This window comes from Leopardus geoffroyi, chromosome B1 (assembly GCF_018350155.1).
Source record: "Leopardus geoffroyi isolate Oge1 chromosome B1, O.geoffroyi_Oge1_pat1.0, whole genome shotgun sequence".
Classification (NCBI taxonomy): domain Eukaryota; kingdom Metazoa; phylum Chordata; class Mammalia; order Carnivora; family Felidae; genus Leopardus; species Leopardus geoffroyi.
Window position 1 is genome coordinate 132,345,645 of NC_059327.1, and position 19,821 is coordinate 132,365,465.

A 19,821-nucleotide genomic window follows, 5' to 3' on the forward strand; every position below is an offset into this window, starting at 1 on the left:
AGAAAGAAAAGAATACAGAAATAAATGGAAAGACATCCCACGTTCACAGATTAGAATAATTAATATTGTTAAAATGTCCATACTGTCCAAAGATATCTAAAGATTCAGTGCAATTCCTATCACAGAGCATTTTTCATATAAAAAAAATCCTAAAATTCATATGGAACAAAAGACCTCAAATAGCCTAAGCAATCTTGAGCAACAAGAACAAACCTGAAGGTATCACATCCTGATTTCAAACTATATCACAAAGCTATAGTAATCAATTAAGTATGGTACCAGCATAAAAATAAAAATATAGACCAAAGGAACAGGATAGAGAGCCTGGAATAAATCCACACATTTGTGGTCAATTGATCTGCCATAAAGATCTCAAGAAAACTCAGTGGGGATAGGTAGTCTCTTCAACAAACAATGCTAGGAAAACTGGTTATCCACATGCAGAAGAATGAAATTGGACCCTACATCACAACATATACAAAAATTGACTCAAAATGGATTAAAGACTTAAATGTTTACCTGAAACTGTAAAACTACTAGAAGAAAACAGGAAAAATATTTCTTGACATTAGTCTGCACAATGATTTTTTGGATATGATCCCAAAGGCATTGGCAGAAAAAAACACAAATACACAAAGAGATGGGTGTCTGGGTGGCTCATTCAGTTAAGCGTCCAGCTTTTGATTTTGGCTCAGGTCATGATCTCACACTTCATGAAATTGAACCCTGCATCAGGCTCTGTACTGACAGCATGGAGCCTGTTTGGGATTCTCTCTCTCTTCCTCTGCCCCTCTCCTACACTCTCTCTCTCTTTCAAAATAAATAAATAAATAACTTTTTTAAAAATGCTAAAAAAAATTTTTTTTAATATAAGGCATTGCATCAAACTAAAAAGTTTCTGCACAGGAAAGAAAACAATCAACAAGTGAAAAAACAAGCTACAGAATGAGAAAAAAATACTTGCAAACTATACATGTGATAAGTGGTTAATATCCAAAATATGAAAGGAACTCAAACAATTCAAAAGCAAGAAAACAAATAACCCAATATTAAAATGGGCAAAGGACTTGAATAGATACTACTCAAAAGAAGACATACAAATGGCCAATAGGTCTATGAAAAAATGCTCAACATCACTAATTATCAGGGAAATGCAAATCAAAACCAAGAGATATCACCTCACATATGTTAGAATGGCTATCATGGCTAAAAGACAACAAACACTGGTGAAGATACACAAAAAAGGGAGTGCCTGGGTGGCTCAGTTGGTTAAGTGTCTGACTCTTGATTTCAGCTCAGGCCCTGGTCTCAGGGTTGTAGGATCAAGCCCCATGTGGGGCTCTGCTCTGGGTGTAGAGCATACTTGAGATTCTCTCTTTCCCTCTACCACCTGTACTCAACATCCCCCCAAAAAGGGAACCCTTGTATACCTTTGGTGGGAATGTAAATTGGTACAACCATTTTGGAAAACAGTATGGAGGGTCCTTGAAAAATTAAAACTAGAACTACCATATGATCCAGCAATCCCTCCTCTGGGTATGTATCCAAAGGAAATGAAATCAGTATCTCAAAGAGATACCAGGACTCCCATGTTCATTGAAAGCATTATTCATAATAAGCAAGATATGGCATCAACCTAAGTGTCCATCAACAGGTGAATGGATAAAGAGAATGTGAAATAGGAGTGCCTGAGTGGCTCAGTGGGTTAAGCATCCAATTTTGGCTCAGGTCATGATCTCGCAGTTCCTGGGTTCAAGCCTGTGCTGACAGCTCAGAGCCTGGAGCCTGCTTCGGATTCTGTGTCTCCTCTTTCTGTCCCTCCACAGCTCATGCTCTGTCTCACTCTCTCTCTCAAAAAAAATAAACATTTAAAAAATTTTAAAAAGAGAATGAAATATATATGTAATGAAATATTATATCATATATCATATATATTATATAATATATAATTATATTCTATTAATATTATATAAATAAAATATATTATATATTATTATATAATTCCTTGATGTGTAAATATATTATTATAAGTATTATTATAAATAATATATATTTTATATATGTATAATGAAATGCTATTTGGCCTTTAAAAATAAGGAAATCATGTCATTTGTGACATGAATGAACCTAGAGGATATTATGCTAAGAGAAATAAGCCCAACACAGAAAAACAAAAACTGCAAGATCTCACCCATATGTAAAATCTAAAAATGCCTAACTCATAGAAACAGTCAAGTGATGGTTGCCAGGGCTGGGGGGTGGGGGAAATGGAGAGATGGTGGTTAAAGGATATAAAGTTTCAGTTATGCAAGACGAATAAGTTTTGTAGATATAATATATAGCTCGGTGATTATAGTTATTAATACTGTATTGTATACTTAAAATTTGCTAACAGAGTAGCTCTTAAATGTTCTCACTATAAACACACACAAAAAATGGTAACTATGTGAGGTAGTGAACACTTTAATTAGCTTGATAGTGGTAATTATTTCACAGTATATATATATATATCAAAACATCACATTATATATATATATATACGCAATTTTTATTTGTAAAAATTATGCCTCAATAAAGAAAAAAATTAACAATTAAGGATTAAAAAGAAATCCACGATTCCTTTACAGTGACATAGATGCATTTGAAAGAACAGTCTGAAGCATCCTATTTATTGTACTAGATTTATAACTCCAGAAAATAGGTAAACATGCATCAAAACACCTGTATAATTTCAGCATAGTTCTCTCTTTAAGAATATGTGGGCGAACAAGGAAACTGGAACTCAGGATTCATCAACACCAACATAAGTCTGTTCTTTTGATTGTAAAGTATGACTAATAACATAGGACATTATCTTCCTGTCAGAGGGTTTTTGAAGAGCCAAATGCATAGACATAGAAATAGGGAGTTCTCCTGCTATTCAAGTGTCATCTTCCTGAGGAGTTGCTGAATGCAAAACTTCCATTTACTTAAGGTTTTAATATTCGGCTCTATGGGAATACAGAGATACATCTTGTTTTTGTAAATAATTTTGAGCTAAACTCCTCAAAATGTCAGAAAAATGCCATTTCATTATTTTTTTATATTTATTTTGAGGGGCGGAGAGGGGCAGAGAAAGAGAGAGAGAGAGAAAGAGAAAGAAAGAGAGAGAGAGAGAGAGAGAGAGAGAGAATCTCAAGCAGGCTCCACACTGAGCCTGCAGGGGCTTGACACAGGGCTCAATCTCACAACTGTGAGATCAGGACCTGAGCTGAAATCTAGAGTCAGCTGCTTAACCAACTGAGCCACCCAGGCATCCCAGAAAATTGCCATTTTAAACAGTCTTCTAATTTTTATATGCAATTTCTAGAAAAATCAAATAACAGAGCTAAACAATTTGCCACAGAACTACACAATTTCCCATTAGATCACTTAAGAAACTTGCTCTCTTGTTTTTGCCTTACATATAAACTCATCTCTATATGATACTTATGTAACCCCCATGATTTTTAATTACAGAGAGAAAAATAGTAATTTATAGCAGAGACAGCTTGCAGGCACCACTTTAGTAAAATGTGTAGAATGAGCATCACAAGTGATGCTTCTTAGTATGAAGAACTGAAAAGGACATAATATCACTCTTTGATATTCCTGGCAAAAATGTATAACCTGAATCTAATCATGAGGAAATATCACACAATTCAAGTCAAGGAATGGGCTTGCTGAGAAGTAACTGGCCTGTATGCTTCAATATGTCAAGATCATGGAAGACAAAAAAACAAAAACTATCTCATACTAAAAGAGACAAATAAGATATGGGAAACAAATATAATGGTTGATGGTGGATTGGATCCTGGACCAGAAATGTTTTTTTTTTTTCTTTTGCTATAAAAAGTACATTAATGGGACAACTGGTAAAGTTTTAATCTGTAGATTTTATAATAACATTGTATAAATATTAATTTCCTGATTTAGATCATTGTATCATGGTAATGTAAGAAAATGTTTTCTGTTAAGTTTTGGAGTGGTTAAACCTCATTTCTGCAAGTTACTCTCAAATAGCTTTCTAAAAACTAGCTATAGAGTTGTTAACTTAGGGAATCTCAATGAGAGTATATAAGAATTATTTGTTTTACTTTTGTAACTTTTATGTACATTAAAAAAAATTTTTTTTAATGTTTATTTATTTTTGAGAGGGAGAGACAGAGTGTGAGCAGGGGAGGGGCAGAGAGAGGAGACACAGAATCCAAAGCAGGCTCCAGGCTCTGAGCTGTCAGCACAGAACCTGACATGGGGCTCAAACTCATGAACCGTGAGATCACGACCTAAGCCAAAGTCAGATGCTTAAACAACTGAGCTACCCAGGTGCCCCACTTTTATGTAAATTTTAAAAATACATAAACTCAAACAAAAAAATAATTTAGAAGACGGATCTAATACAATACTCCTTCTAGTACCTCTGCCCTAACTTATGTTGCTCAAAATTATAGCCAGTCTGGAAAAATAGTTAATGTGTTTAAAATTTCTCTACGCTGAAAAAGAAATTTGTTGTGCTATTCTTTTCACTGGTAGCTATGTTCCTGGCATGTTTTATAATTGCATAATAATTTTTTTCTGCTGACAAGAGGAACAATGAAACATCTGGTACTGACATACTACATTCATTTTATAGGCATTTTTAAAAACCTACTATGGGCCAGTCATTGTGCTAGATGCAGATATAAAGAAATAAAGCATACATGGTATGTGACCCAAAGAATCTTACATATAAATGAATAATGGCGATGAAGCAGTACAGGCATTATGTGTGTCTGTGTGTAGTGTATCATTGTACATGATGGATGGGTTGGCTAATACCTAGGGTACAGGGAAAAGGAAGAAATTAGAAAAATCTTCATAAAAGAGGCAGTGTTAAAGCTGGTCTTAAAGACGAGTAAGTGCTTTAGGTGGACAAAAGGAGAAAAAGATATTCAGGGCAGGTGTAATGGCATGAGCAAAGGACATGGAGCTATAGAACAGCCTAGGCTATTAGTGGAACAGAAAATGATTCAGAATGGCTGAATCCAAGATGGGAAGTGGCCACAGTGAGAAAGGCTGCCAGAGAGGCAGAGGTTAGTTTTTTGAGGGACTCATAAGCCACTGTGCTAAGAACCTTCACACAATCCCATGGAGATAGGTTGGGAGTTCTTGGCCATTTGTCTACACTTGTGAATATCTAACTTGTTAAACTATCACATACAAGGCAAGGTACATTGAAGTAGGTCACTCCATTCCCATAAGAAGGTTGTGTTCATTATAACAAGGGAATGAAACAGAGACTGGAATGTTCTGCCATTTTTGTATCTTACATTATGCCATGAGAAATATCTGCATTCTTTCTACCTTGTAATATCACTGTATGAGATTAGAGAAGACTTGACATTCAATGTGCCAAATAAGAACATTCAAATTGTAATTGAATGTTATCACTGTCAACTATCTTGCAGTCACTCCAGGAAGAGAAACAGTGGCTCAATTAGGACCACAATGCTTTATCTTGGGTGCACCTCTTTTTTGTGTGCCTCTCATAGATTAGGGTTACATGGGGTCAAAAATCTCTGCTCACATCTTTGAAAGTGTTCAGCAACAAAGGAGAGAAACCCTGCAAACAGAAGGTGAAAGAATGTGTGGAGGAAATAGATATCAGTTACTTAAGATTATCTTGAGTAAAAATAAAAGATCTTTGATGAAAAGATACTTTGGATTTATATGGTCTCAGGATTCTGATCTTTTATTTATTCTGGTATAATAAACATATAAAGAGAATGAAAGACAAGTTGCAGACTAGGAAAAATATTTCAAAAGACATACCTGACAAAGGACAAATGTTCAAAGAACTCCTAAAGCTCAATGGTAAGAAAATGAACAATCCAATTTATTCTTTAAGTAGGCTCCACACTGGGCCCAATGCGGAGCTTGAACTCACAACCCTGAGATCAAGTCCTGAGCTGAGATCAAGAGTCTGCATTAACTGAATATGAATGAATAATCCAATTTTAAAAAATGTACAAAAGATCTGAATAGACACCTCACCAAAGATAATATACAGGTAGAAAATAAACATAGGAAAAGATGTTCAACTCCATACATCCCCAGGGACTTGCAAGTTAAAATAAGGAAACAGCCACTGCATACCTACTAGAATGGTGAAAATCCAAAAGGCAGACAATACCAAATGCTGGCAACGATGCAGAACAACAGAAACTCTTAGGCATTGCTGTTGGAAATGCAAAATGGTACAGTCACTTTGGAAAACAGTTTGGCAGTTTCTTACAAAACTAAATACACTCTTACCATATGATCTGAAATCACAGTCCTTGGTGTTTACCCAAATGCGTTAAAAATGTATGTCCACATAAAAACCTGCAAATGAATGTTTATAGCAGCTTTTCCCATAGTTGCCAAAATTTAGAAGCAACCAAGATGTCATTAAATTGGTAAATGGATTAATAAATGATGGTATATTCAGAAAACAAAATATTATTCAATAGTTAAAAGAAATTAGCTATCAAATCATGAAAAGACGCAGAGAAACCTTAAATGTATATTGCTAATTTAAAGAAGCCAATCTGAAAAGCCTACCTACTGTATGATTCCAACTATATAACATTCAGGAAAAGGCAAAACAATAGCAACAGTAAAAATTTCTGTGGTTTCCAGGGGTTAGGGGAGAAGAAGGGATGAGCAAGTAAAGCACAGGGGATTTTTAGGGCAGTGAAATTATTCTGTATGATACTATAATGGTGGTTACATGTCATTACACATTTGTCCCATCCCATGGAACACCAACCAGATGGTAGGTTGTGGGACTTCTCAGCCTCCATAACCATATGAGCTGATTCCTCATAATAAATACATCTATTACCCTTGTAATCACAGAAAGAAAAATACAAGCAGGAATAAATACTAGTTCAACTACTGGATGATGCCATCTAGTGGAAAATGGATTTTAACTTTCCCTGGATCAGACTCCCAAATTTCAATGCCCCTCAAATTTGGTATTTATGGGAATTTATTTAAATATATATTCTAGACTCTAATCTGCCCGAAGATTATTAACTCACTTAATATATATGATAGCCAAAGAGCTGTGGGTCAGTATTATCCATATTGGAAAAGATAAAAATTCTATGTCAGTTAAAATTAAGGTGCCCAGTGATACATTGTGCTTTCCCTTTTTCACCAGATTTTCACCAACTTCACCACAACAAGTCATTTTGCAGCTGCTGGCATTTTTAAATGTACAGTGTGCACCAGCCCCTGTGCTAACTGCTTCACTTGTATTATTTTATTTAATCCTCCCAACAACTCTAGCAAGGTGGGTACTATTATTATACTACCTTAGAGATGAGAAGATTAGGGCAAAGAGTGTAAGTAACCTCTCCAAGATCACACAGCTCTACACTAGCTGAACCCAGGACCCATCACATAATTACACATGTGCACAGTGCTCTGTGGTGGGAAAGATGATAGTCATGCCAACAGTAAAAAAGGACTAATGACTTTACAATTCTATATTGTCATCTACATTGAGCTTAGTATATATACTTCATGCAGAAATGAGTTATACTCCTTAATGACTAAGGGCTATTTTAAGGACATTGTATAAATTAATATTTACATGGTTTGGACTAATACATTACACACTCAGATATTCCTAAATATTGATCGTTGAGTTTTGGTGTTACAAATTTGAAGTAAACGAAAGTAAACTGACCTGCTTTGAACCTTCTGTGTGGAGGCAAACTGAAACTAATTTATTTATAATTGGTTAGAAAACCCAGGTGATAGCAATCAGTCAGCCAGTCAGGCCAAACTGAGGGTAATGAAACTGGTCTCAAATAAAGTTGCCTGCCTCTGCCCCACAAGGGCTAAGACCCCAGGGCTGCCCAGCCTGCTTGGGTCCACTCAGTGCTGGCAGAAGTCAAGGCTCGCTTCCTCACAGCTTGATGAAATATAGTTAAAATATATCTTTCTTATAGTCCACTCCTTCTGTAGGGCCCAGAGTATCAACTAACTACAACTGAAATATTAATTCCTGCTACTGCCTTAGTAGGAAATACTGTGAAAGCAAACATTGGTCCCTCTTGAGGCTACCTCCCTGAAAAGTGCTTGATGCTGAAGTCTTCTGAGCATTAGCGAACAAACAGCATCAAATAATGTAGTGGATTTTTAAAAATAGAGTAAATAAACAGTATAAAAATTTCTCAATTCATTTTCACATTGCTGAGTGGAAGGGAAATTTGCAAATATAATCTTGTATTTGTATCGGTGTACACCCCTCCCTCTCCTACCTCCCAAGACCTCAAAGTGTAAAATGATAAAATCCAATGATACAAAAAAGGTTCAAGTCAATATGCAGCAAAACAAAAGGAAAATTTTTTTGACTAACAAAAGAATCTTCTAGCATACAGAACTGGAAAGAACAGAGGAAATAAAATTAACAGATAACATTAATTAAGCATTAAGTTATCTCACTTTTCTAAATGTTCTTTGCATGCATTATCCCATTTTAGTCCCCAGGAGGAGACTTCATGAGGTAGGTGCCATTATCTTAAGATAAACTGAGTAGTTAAGTCATTTGCTGGAGTCACACAGCTAGTAAACTATGGACCAGAAACCAAGCTCCCAGAGCCCAAATCTACTACACTGTAAGAAGATCAAACCTGTTATCACTTCCTTAGGGCAAACTTGGGGGTGAAAAATCCATTGAATGGATCTCCCATTCAACCAACGGACATCCGCCTGATGACACTGTTTAAGACTCCTTGCTGACTCCAAGCTCATTTATAGAAGTTAACTGGTTGTGCCTTATTATGCAGTTGAACAGTGAGTCCCACAGGGTAAGAATCTTGGATTAAGAGGCCTATGGGATTCTTTTCGGGTTCTAAACTTTTAATTTAATAAGACAAGAAAAAATAAAAGACAAACAAGGTCACACGGGCTATGGTAAAGATTTACATAAAACAAACCAATGCTTTAACATACCCAATATGACTGTGTTTGAAACCTCCTTTTGGAGATTACCACGTAAGGCCAAGTTTAACACTGTATGACTTTTGAGGTCAGGCCACTGGCTGCCTGGAACCCCTTGTTTGAAAACTCAACTCACCCAATTTAAGTATTGGTTTTGTTTGTAATTTGTAAATGCGGTGGAACAGTGAACTAGAGTCCTCCGGCTACCAGCTGCCGGCCGCGCTCAGAACTACCGAACGGTGCGGCGGAAAAAGCGGTCGGAGCGGGAGCGCCCTCGGAACCAAAGCGCTGGCTCCTTTCGGCCCCGGGACTGCATTTCCACAGAACCAGGGGCGGAGTCTGGCAGGTGAGGGGCTCTCCGCGGAGATCGCTGACGCGGCCCGGGCTGCGGTGTGGTCGCTGGTTGCCAGACCATGCTGAGCGGAGCGCGCGCCTGGCTCCTCGCCTTATCGCTGCGGGGTACATGCACGCTGCCGTCCGCGGTCGCCCGTAGGTGCCTTCACGCGTCGGGGTCGTGGCGGTCCGCAGACAAGAGCGAGAAGACGGGGAACGCGCCCCGCGTCTTCGACCCGGCCCTGCTCGAGTTCCTGGTGTGCCCACTCTCCAAGAAGCCGCTCAGGTGAGATTCGGTGGCTGCGAGTTTCCTTTCGCGCCCTCCGGTGGCGGGGACCGGGTGAGATGGCCGTGCGGCTGTTCACAGCCCCTGGGGCGCCCTTCAGGTCAGTCCGAGTATTTCCTGCTGCCATTTTCTGGATCCCGGCCGGCTCAGCTATCACGCACCTCCCACCGAGGCGGGAAGGGCGGGGGGAGGCTGGAGGGGAGTCGAGTCCTAGGCCGCCCAAATCAAACCGCAGATCCACAGTGACGGATCGCAGCGTTTACTGGTTTCGCAATCGAATAGCCTGGGCACCTTTTTTTAAATGCAGATTCCCGGGCACCACCCCTGGCCTACCCAGCTGGGCGGTCTGGGGGCTGGACCAGCAAGGTGTTTTCTTAAAAGGACCCTAACGGATTCTAATGTATCGCCAGGTTTTTGAGCTGTTGGGAGTCATGACCGGTCCAAGGCATTCAGATTTTTAAAACAAGATGATGAAAAATACTGTAGTAGCCTCCAGATTCTTGTGAAATGTTCAGCTGATGCGTGACGATTGTAAACGTTTAAGCTGCGTATGCTGCCTCTTTGGGTCTTAGTTCTGGACAAGCTGGGTTTTGGAAAGGCTTTAACCTTTAAGGAAAACAGCTCTACAGTTCCAGACTACTAAAACTGAACATTGACAACACTAGTATTGCAAACGGAATATACTAAACACCAAGATGCCATCAGTGGTTATCTTTGGGTGGTAGATTGCTAGCCATTTTTTAATTTTCATTCTTCTTGCATTTTTATTTCTAGATTTTTTCCATAATGAATGTACTCATTTTCTTATACCTTGAAATAACCATTCGAACTACCTTTTCGTTGTGTAACTGGCACACTGCAGACCCATTGCTTTCCAGACTTTCCTCTTTCTGTGCTTTCATGTTCCTCAAACTTTTATTTTGTATATCTTGATTTTTCAGTGGTTTCCTTCTAATGGATCAGTAGGGTTGCTCTGTTAAGCATGCATGCATTCTAAAACGGGGAAATTGAATTTTTCTGTAGTGACTGTTTAATAGTAAATTAACTGTTTTGGGGTTGACCAGAGTAAGGAAGGTATGTTTGGATGAAAAGGGGTGATCTTTTTGACTGGATTTAAAGAATGCATATTCAGGTATAGCTTGAGAATAAAGTGAAAAATAAAATATGAGAGAAACTGACTAAAATGAAAATAGAGATTCATTTTCTAAGAGAAATGTTTCAGTTGGCTAATACTGCTTTTAGAATTAAAAGCAGTTTAATTCTGATTTTTTTGGAATTAAATCTGTCAAGAATTGGATAAATGGTGTTTGTTGAAAAGCAAGCTCTTCCAAGCATTTTATTTTCCACAATTCATTCTGTTTTCCTTTTGCCCCCCTCAGATTTGAAGCATCGACAAATGAATTAATCAATGAAGAATTGGGAATAGCCTATCCAATTATTGATGGGATTCCTAATATGATACCACAGGCAGCTAGGATGACACATCAAAATAAGAAGCAAGAAGAAATGGAGCAGCACTAGATGATAATTAAAAACAACACACACAACTAAATTTTCTTAATACCACTTACCTTTTAAAAAGTCAGACTGGCAGGTAATAAGTGGGGGAGAATAATGTTTCTGTCTCTTCCTACGTTGACTGTCCTTATTCCACTGGTCTCTTTAGCAGGACTGTTCTACTCAGCCTCTGTGGAAGAAAACTTCCCACAGGACTGCACTAGCACAGCAAGCCTGTGCTTTTACAGTCTGCTCCTGCCCATTACCATACCAGTTTATGTGTTCTTCCACCTTTGGACTTGGATGGGTATTAAACTCTTCAGGCATAATTAATACAACCAGAGCTAAGATAGTAGATATATTAATGATAGGTCTTGAGTGTGTATTTCTAAAACTTAACTACATGGAAATACTGGAAACCCACTTAATTTGCAGGAAAGGTGCTTTGCCTTGCTTCTCTCAGGTTTAGGACTATGGGAGGCTTAAGCTGCAGAAGTTTCTTTTATTGTACTTTTGTTCTGCCCTTGTTTTTTTGAAAATTTTTATTTGTAACTATTGTATTAGAAGAAACATTTCAACAGTTTCTTGTTGGAAATTAACAGTCCCAACCATCACCTGATGACTTTATTTCTTACCCCATTCATCTAAAAGTTAATTAAAATTTTAAATGTTTATTTTAGATTTAAAGTATTTGGTAGAGTCACGTGTTAAAGATGACTGAAATAATTCCAAAGCAGCTATGCTGAAGTTGTTGTAGAGAAACACATTTGAGCTCATGTGACAGAAAACTACAATAAAATGGAAATTTCATGTACTTGCAGACATTCTGAGTTTGTAAAGTTACCTTTGTTTCTTTGGCATCAAATGCTTACATTAGGAATAATAAAATAAGATACACTTTTCCATTTAAAAAAAGTGCAGTTTTTTGATAAGAGTGTGGCTCCAAGAGAGGAAAAATATAAAAATATTCTAAACTTTAAAATATAGGCAGGGTTTAGATAGGCCCTTAATACCCCACATAGAATACTATTCCAGGAAAATATAGATCTTTGGAGATAGAGGTAGGGGTGGAAGACTTAGAAATAGATTTTGTGTCCTGTTGGGCTGAGGGCTATGTTTTGAACCACTTTCAGTTTATTTTCCTGCCTTAGGAGATCAGTTTAGCACTGCATTAGTTCAGTGTATTCTGTAGTACAAATCATGTTTTTAAAATCACCCTATGGTACTCAACAACAAAAAAGCAGGACCTGCATAGACATTTTTCCAAAGAAGACTTACAGGTGGACAACAGACACACGAAAAGATGCTCAGCATCACTAATAGTCGAAGAAATGAAAATTCAAACCACCACGGGATACCACCTGACAGCTGGCAGAATGGCTAAAATAAAAATACAAGAAATAACAAGTGTTGGCAAAGATGTGTAGAAAAAGGAACACTTGTGCACTGTTGGTGGGAGTATAGATTGGTGCAGTCACTATGAAAAACAGTATAGAGGTTCCTCAAAAAGTTGTATGGTCCAGTAATTCCAGTACTGGGTATTTACCAAAAGAAAAACACTAATTTGAAAGAATATATGCACCCCAATTTATTGCAGCATTATTTACAATACCAAGATCTGGAAGCAATGTAAGTTCAATGGATGAGATGTGGCATATATATGGGGCCAGAGGGAAGAGAGGTTTAGAAGACAAGTTGACCAAAGTAAAGCAATTTTGGTTTTAGGCTGACCCTTAACCTAAAAGCAGGACATAAAAAGTCACAAGATCCAACTGGAAGACCACAAAACACCACTCCTGATGGTAATCAAAGCTACAGAAATGGTCTTCCTTAAAATTGCTTCCTTGTAGGGGCGCCTGGGTGGCGCAGTCGGTTAAGCGTCCGACTTCAGCCAGGTCACGATCTCGCGGTTCGTGAGTTCGAGCCCCGCGTCGGGCTCTGGGCTGATGGCTCAGAGCCTGGAGCCTGTTTCCGATTCTGTGTCTCCCTCTCTCTCTGCCCCTCCCCCGTTCATGCTCTGTCTCTCTCTGTCCCAAAAATAAATAAACGTTGAAAAAAAAAAAAAATTGCTTCCTTGTGGGTTATCCTACAACTCTAAGACAGTGGAAAAATGAACTGCTCAATGTGAATAAGAAACCCAGTTAAAGAGTAATCCCTTCCCTATAAATGGTTAGCTAATGAAACAAAAACTTCTAAAACCCTTAGAGGCAAAAGGGGATCCTCTTCCTCTCCTGGGAGGAGACTGCTACTTTGTCTATGAAGTAGCTCCTTTCTTGTATACTTAATCTTTGTCCCTTGTCTAAATGGCTTGCTCTTGAAATCTTTCTCACACAAAGCCAAGAACCCTCTTAGTGAGGGGCCTGAGGTCCTCTTTCTTGGGTCCTCAGCCTGACTGGCATCACAAATACAATGGAATATTATTCATGTAAAAAAGAATGAGTTCTTGCCAGTTGTAACAGCATAGATGGACCTTGAGGGTATTCTGCTAAGTGAAATATGTCAAAGGCAAATACCATATGATGTCATTTACATGTGGAATCCAAAAATCAAAAAGCAGAAATAGACATACAGAGAACAACCTGATGGTTGCCAAAGGGGAGTGGTGGGGGGAATGGGCAAAATAGATGGAGAGTGGGAGGTACAGGTGGGAGGTTCCATTTATGGAATAGGTCATGAGAATAAAAGGTACAGCATAGGGAATATAGTCAACAATGGTATTGTAATAGTACAGCGACTGATGGTAGCTATATTTGTTGTGACCTTAGCATAATGTAGAGAGCTGTCCAGTCTCTAAGTATACACCTGAAACCAATGTAACACTGTGTGCCAACAATACTTTTAAAAAATTAAAATTAGGGGCGCCTGGGTGGCTCAGTCGGTTAAGCGTCCGGCTTTGGCTCTGGTCGTGATCTCACGGTTTGTGGGTTCGAGCCCCGCATCCGGCTGTGTGCTGACAGCTTGGAGCCTGGAGCCTGCCTCGGATTCTGTGTCTCCCTCTCTCTCTGCCCCTCCCCTGCTCATGCTCTGTCTCTCTGTCTCTCAAAAATAAATATTTTTTAAAAAAAATTTTTAAAAAAATCTTAAAAAAATAAAATTAAATTAAATCACCATACAGCAATATACAAATAACCTGGAAGATTATAGAAGTTCCCATTATTTCAGATCAAGAGTTCTTGTTCTTTTTAATTAGCCCTAAATCTCACTGTTGTCAATGTAAATGGAACAATTTTACTGATAAAGCAAGCACTATACTCTGAAAAGTCAACTTCAGCTTTTGCAAGTTAAGCATTTTATAATTTTTGAGGAAACTGATAAGCATACCCTGAGGGAGTTCAGTATTAACTCCATTCTTTCGCTAATAGAATTTCTTTGGCAACCACTTGTATAGTACAAACTATACACTAGGTACAGCTCTAAGTATATATAATCTTTTATAATCTAAGAGGTAAGGTGAGTAATACTGGCACCATTCTACAGATGTGGAAACTGAAGCAGAGAGATTGACGTGATTTGCCCAAGGTAACAGCAATAACTGAACCAAAGTTGAACCCTCTGCCACTGTGGCTTCAGTCTGCCTTTTTTTCTTTCCCTCCCTCCCTCCCTCCCTTCTTCTGTCTTCTTAATCACACTACACAGTATCTATTTTAAAATAAAATAAAATCCTTTCTATTTGTAAGAAAAATACAATTAGGAATCAAAATGCTTGGATTCAAATTCTTACTCAAGCCTTTGCCTTTCTTGTTTCCTAAAGCACCATATATTTTATCTCTATTTTAGCACTTGAACTTGTAATTGCCTGTTTTGTGTCTCCTGTCTAGACAGTAACTGTTCAACATTTTTAACTTAATGCTTAGCACAGAATATGCATGCACTTCCTGAAAGACTGAAAACATGGTTCTGACAAGCTTTATAATTTTAGGCAAGTTACTTGTCTCTGAACTTCATCTGTAGGGCTAGAAATCCTTCCCCTGCTTTCATAAAATTTGCTAGGAACAAACCAAACTTTACACATGAAAGCCCTTTGTGAAACAACCCTAACTGGTGAACAACACAACCAGGCAAAGTCTCTGGAAATTGTCCCAAGGGCATTCAGCCTAATGAGGAAACATACAAGAAAATCTCATTAACTGCTGCCAGCACATTGAAGTTTGTGGCATTTGAACCACCACCCACATCTTCCTCCTCTCAGCTCAAGAGTGATGGCCACTCCAGGAGGGCTCCACCAAGATAGGAACCTCTCTTCCCCCCAAAACTCCTGGTTGAGTGTTAAGGCATCTTCCCAGGAGGTGCAGGCCATCAGCTGAGTAAAGGCAATTATGTAACTATAAAAGACAGTGTAATGCAGATTTCCTCTTTCTGCTTAACTGATTTGCAGAGCAATTATAGAAAACAATATGTATAAATTGTATTTTGGGGTCTATCATATTTGCTATTAGCACAAAGGAAGTAGCTGGGAGCAAAGCTGAACTGGAGAGTACAGAAATGACACCAGATGGTAACTTGAATTCACAGGAACTAATGAAAAGAACCAGAGAAAATAAAAAAGGTTAATATACTTAATTCTACAAATATATCCTTGTTCTTTCTTCTCTGTTCCTTTTAAGAGGCATTAAATTATGTAAAGTAATAATTATAACCAAGTATTGTTGTTTGTAACATGCAGACCTACTATGCATGACAATAGTCCAAAAAGGGAGAAAAAAGGAAGAGCTACCTACCTGTAATGTTTTTGTATTTCACTAGCACTCTTACCAACAGATCTGCATACATGTCAATTACATCTCAATAAAAAAAATACCATAGGAAACAAAAACAAAAACATCTGCTGCAGATTTTAAGTATTTCTCAGGCCCTCAAACACTGCAGGTGAGAATATAAAATGATGCAGCTTCTCTGGAAAACAGTTGACAGTCCCTCAGAAAATTAAACAGAGTTACCACACAACCCAGCAGTTCCACTCCTAGGTGTCTGTCTACTCAAAGGAAAGGAAAACATGGCCACATAAACTTTAGCACAAATGTTCATAGCATCATTCATAATAGCCAAAAAGTGGAAAACAACACAAATGTCCATCGATTGATGAATGGATAAATAAAATACGGTACAATCAAGTATTAATTTGGCAATAAATAGGAATGAAGTACAAATACATGCTACATACAACATGAACTGTGAAAACATGCTAAGTGAAAGAAGCCAGTTATTAATAAACCGTATACTGTTTGATTGCATTTATATGAAATGTCCATAATAGACAAATCTATAGAAACAGAAAGTAGGGGGTGCCTGGGCAGCTCAGTTGGTTAAGCATCTGACTTCGGCTCAGGTCATGATCTCACGGTTCGTGAGTTCGAGCCCCGCGTCAGGCTCTGTGCTGACAGCTCAGAGCCTGGAGCCTGCTTCGGATTCTGTGTCTCCCTCTCTCTCTCTGCTCCTCTTCCACTCATGCTCTGTCTCTCTCTGTCTCTCAAAAACAAACGTTAAAAAAAATTAAAAAAAAAAAAAAAGAAACAGAAAGTAGATTAGTGGTTGCATATGGCTGGGGACATTGTGAAGTTATGGCTCTTGGGTATGGGGTTTCTCTTTGGGAAGATGAAAATTCTCCAAAGTTGATTGTGGCAATGGTTGCACAATTCCATGAATATACTAAATCCATTCAGTTGTACACACAGCTGAACTAAATGCTATGTTCATTAAATATCAATAAAGCTTTACCAAATTAAAAAAAAAAAATATGTACATGTCCAGCATAAGGCTAGCAGTTCCAAGTCACTTGCTGGAGGTGAAATGCTGGTGGAGGCATGGCCAAAAGTGGAATGTAGGTCTGAAGCCTTCTAAATTTTGTCCACGGTGTTGTGCTGCTTCTAGTGACCCTCTCAGATACCCTTCCTTAGGCAATCTCCAACACTTTTTAGTGTTCCTCTCTAGCAAATCATGCTGGCTTCCTATCTGTATGGCGACTCTTGTTCACTAGCTTCCCATAACAGCTCATGCCACGTGGTGTTGACCCCACACCTCCAACTCTTAAGACCACTACAAGAAATACTCTTATTCTTTCACTAACTGGGACTCTTCCTCACTCCTCAGTAATTCGTTGACTACACAATGACAGGGGATCTCACCTCCTTGGAGCCCCTTAACAAGATTATCTTCCTTGGTGTCATCTGCATCACTGGCAAGGACCATCTTTACCCATCTTGTGAATAAGATCCTTCCCATCAGCTTCCTAAGTGTGAGTTTTCCACTCTGAGAGAACAAAAAGATTTGCCATGACCTACTCTGCCTCTTCATTTTCTTCCAATCCTGCACAGTGAAGCCTCCCTGAACTTGACTCCAGATCTGTAAGATGAAAAAGAGATCTACTTCCAGACTTGGTGGTTGTTTTAAGGGAGGTAGAAAATATGAAATTACCTAGCACACTTAAACACTGTGGCAAGATTCTCACTACTGTGTGTAGTTGGGGGGAGACAGGCCGGTCTCCTTTTGCCAGTTTCCCCCCTTAGTAAAATGCTCCATTTGCAGGTAATTGCGATCTGCATATGCCACTAGATGGCATTTTCAGCTAACTCATATGGGGGACCAATGGCAACTAAGCACTGGGAAGGAACCAGAATGAGTTATTGCACCTAGAAAGAGGATTGCACTTGTGAAATGCTGAGCTAGGAAGCCATATTCTACATTTATTAGCGTGGCATCTACTAGGTAGCCATAATAGAATAAGTGAATCCTGAGAAACAAGTGGAAAGAACCCAGAGTTGGAGGAGAGGAGGTGAGGAAGAGTGGGGGAGGGGGTGGGATGAGAAGTTTCCAGGCAGAAGAAAATGCTTGAATAAAAACAGGAGAGACTGGCCTTCTCAGCAAACTGAATAGCTACAAATAACTGGAATGAAGTATACTATGTATGCAGGGCGATGATAGGAGCCAAGGCCAATGGTGGGAGCCAAGGCTGGGGCGGGAGCCAGGCAGGTCAGGAAGGACTTGGGAGCTATATAGTAACGTTAATGAAATTTGACTTTACTGTCAGATTTTCAAATCATTTTGATTTGTACAGTTCTATCACACTCTGGCTCTTCTTCCCAGAAAAAGAAAAAAAGCACAATTACAGGGAGTTGGAAGGTTATGGGCCTGTCAGCGGCAAGTGCTCATATTTGCACTAATACAGTAGCCACCAATCCCATGTAGACACCCATCACTTGAAATTTGGGTAGTATAACTGAATTTTAAATTTTACTTAATTTTAATTAAATAGCCATGTATTGGACAGCACAGCTCAAGTGTTCTTCCCACCACTGCCAATTAAAGTTTTCTCTCTTCAAAATTCTTTGAAGACTAAACTTTATGGCATACATTTACCTTATTAAATAGCACAGATTGGGGGTGTGGTTTCCCAGCCTCACAGAAAATTCTTTGGGGCACTGTTGATCTAGACACAGAACTAAAATTGTCAAGACCTGACTGGTTATTGAATGTGTGTTGTGAAGAGGAAGGAGGAGGACTGAAGGCTTCTGCAAGGCAATACTGGAGGTACCACTCTAAGCTGTGCAACACAGGAAAAATGATCATTTTCTTCTTAAACATGAAGTTAAGGAGCCAAGGGACATGCAGGGAGACACAGACAGAAAAATGGCTGTGGTGCTGGAATCTACCAGTTGCTGTAGGTCAGAGAGAGATGTGGGCACCATCAACACACAAGACGTAACCAAAGCCGTGGAGTGTATGGGAGTGTGTGCAGTGACGACATGGGCTTGCACGAGCACTGGAGGTCAGGGGAGTGTAATAAATGCATGTAGAAGGAATGAAAAGCAGCCAAGAAAAAGAAAGTCACAGTCTAGCAGTTCATGACAGTTTTGAGGAAAAAGTAGTCAACGGTTTCAAATGCAATATAGAAGATTTAGGACAGAAATGGGCAATTTTGTTGACATTTTCAACAAGAAAGTCATTTGTATCTTTTATTAGAACAGTGGGAGTAGGAGAAGCACCACTTCAGCCAAGACGGGAGAGAAAAACAAAATTCTGTCTTCTTTAATGCACTGTTTTAGGGTCACCTTGTTGCAACAGCCTCACCTATATCATTATCAGTATGTCTCACATGCAGAACCATAATTCTAAAAGAGCGGCTAAACACAATGAATACTCAACAGGGCTTTTACGTTAATTTGAGTTCTTAATTTTATTTTTGAAAATATTTCCCTGAAGGGGTAAACAAGGTGAGGTAGGATCAGCCAAATCCTCTGCTGTTGTTGATAGCAGCTTGAAGCGCTTCTTCTACTCTTTCCATCGTGGAGTATTTAGGAAGGTAGAGGACACTAATACATGTCTGTGCTCTTATGGGATCTTTTTCATTCATATTTTCAGGACAGCAAAATGTTATTTTCATGTTCTTTAAACCTTTTACTTGAATTCTATCAGTTCCTGTAAGAAACACTAGAAAAAAGAATAATATTGAGTGATCTGCTTTCCAGAGACCAAGGTTTATGGGGAGAAAAAGTATATGTATTTATTCAAAAACATTTACTAAGGGCCCATGTGCAGAGTTCTGCATCAGCAACTGATACACTGTCCCTGCCTTCAAGCAGCTCAATAGTCTGGCTGGAAATACAATATTCTTATGCAGAAAAAGACAAATAGCAAAAGAAAACTAAAAGGGTGGAAGACAGCCAAACAAGGTGCCATGGAATAAAATGCTTCCTGAGGGAAACTGCTGTGTGTGG

The 19,821-nt window shown here is 38.7% G+C and overlaps 2 protein-coding genes across 2 annotated transcripts in view; one reads left to right on the forward strand and one right to left on the reverse strand.

The window, feature by feature from the left end:
* Positions 1-9,310: 9,310 nt before the first annotated feature.
* Positions 9,311-11,930, forward strand: PYURF (PIGY upstream open reading frame). Its single transcript, XM_045473216.1, has 2 exons — positions 9,311-9,613; positions 10,993-11,930. Exons 1-2 carry the CDS (start codon positions 9,408-9,410, stop codon positions 11,132-11,134), a joined length of 348 nt encoding a protein of 115 aa, XP_045329172.1. The 5' UTR covers positions 9,311-9,407; the 3' UTR covers positions 11,135-11,930.
* A 7,331-nt stretch (positions 11,931-19,261) lies between these two features.
* The window catches only part of HERC5 (HECT and RLD domain containing E3 ubiquitin protein ligase 5), a 47,222-nt gene continuing 46,662 nt past the window's right edge, over positions 19,262-19,821 (reverse strand). The window contains 1 exon segment of the mRNA XM_045473225.1: positions 19,262-19,534. Within this exon segment, the coding sequence (XP_045329181.1) occupies positions 19,329-19,534 (206 nt within the window). The 3' untranslated portion in view covers positions 19,262-19,328.

Excerpts from the sequence above, each read along its gene's own strand:
- PYURF (XM_045473216.1), top strand. The coding sequence starts at position 9,408 with ATGCTGAGCGGAGCGCGCGCCTGGCTCCTCGCCTTATCGCTGCGGGGT. Across the intron at positions 9,614-10,992 it reads CTCTCCAAGAAGCCGCTCAG|ATTTGAAGCATCGACAAATG; the intron begins GTGAGATTCGGT and ends TGCCCCCCTCAG.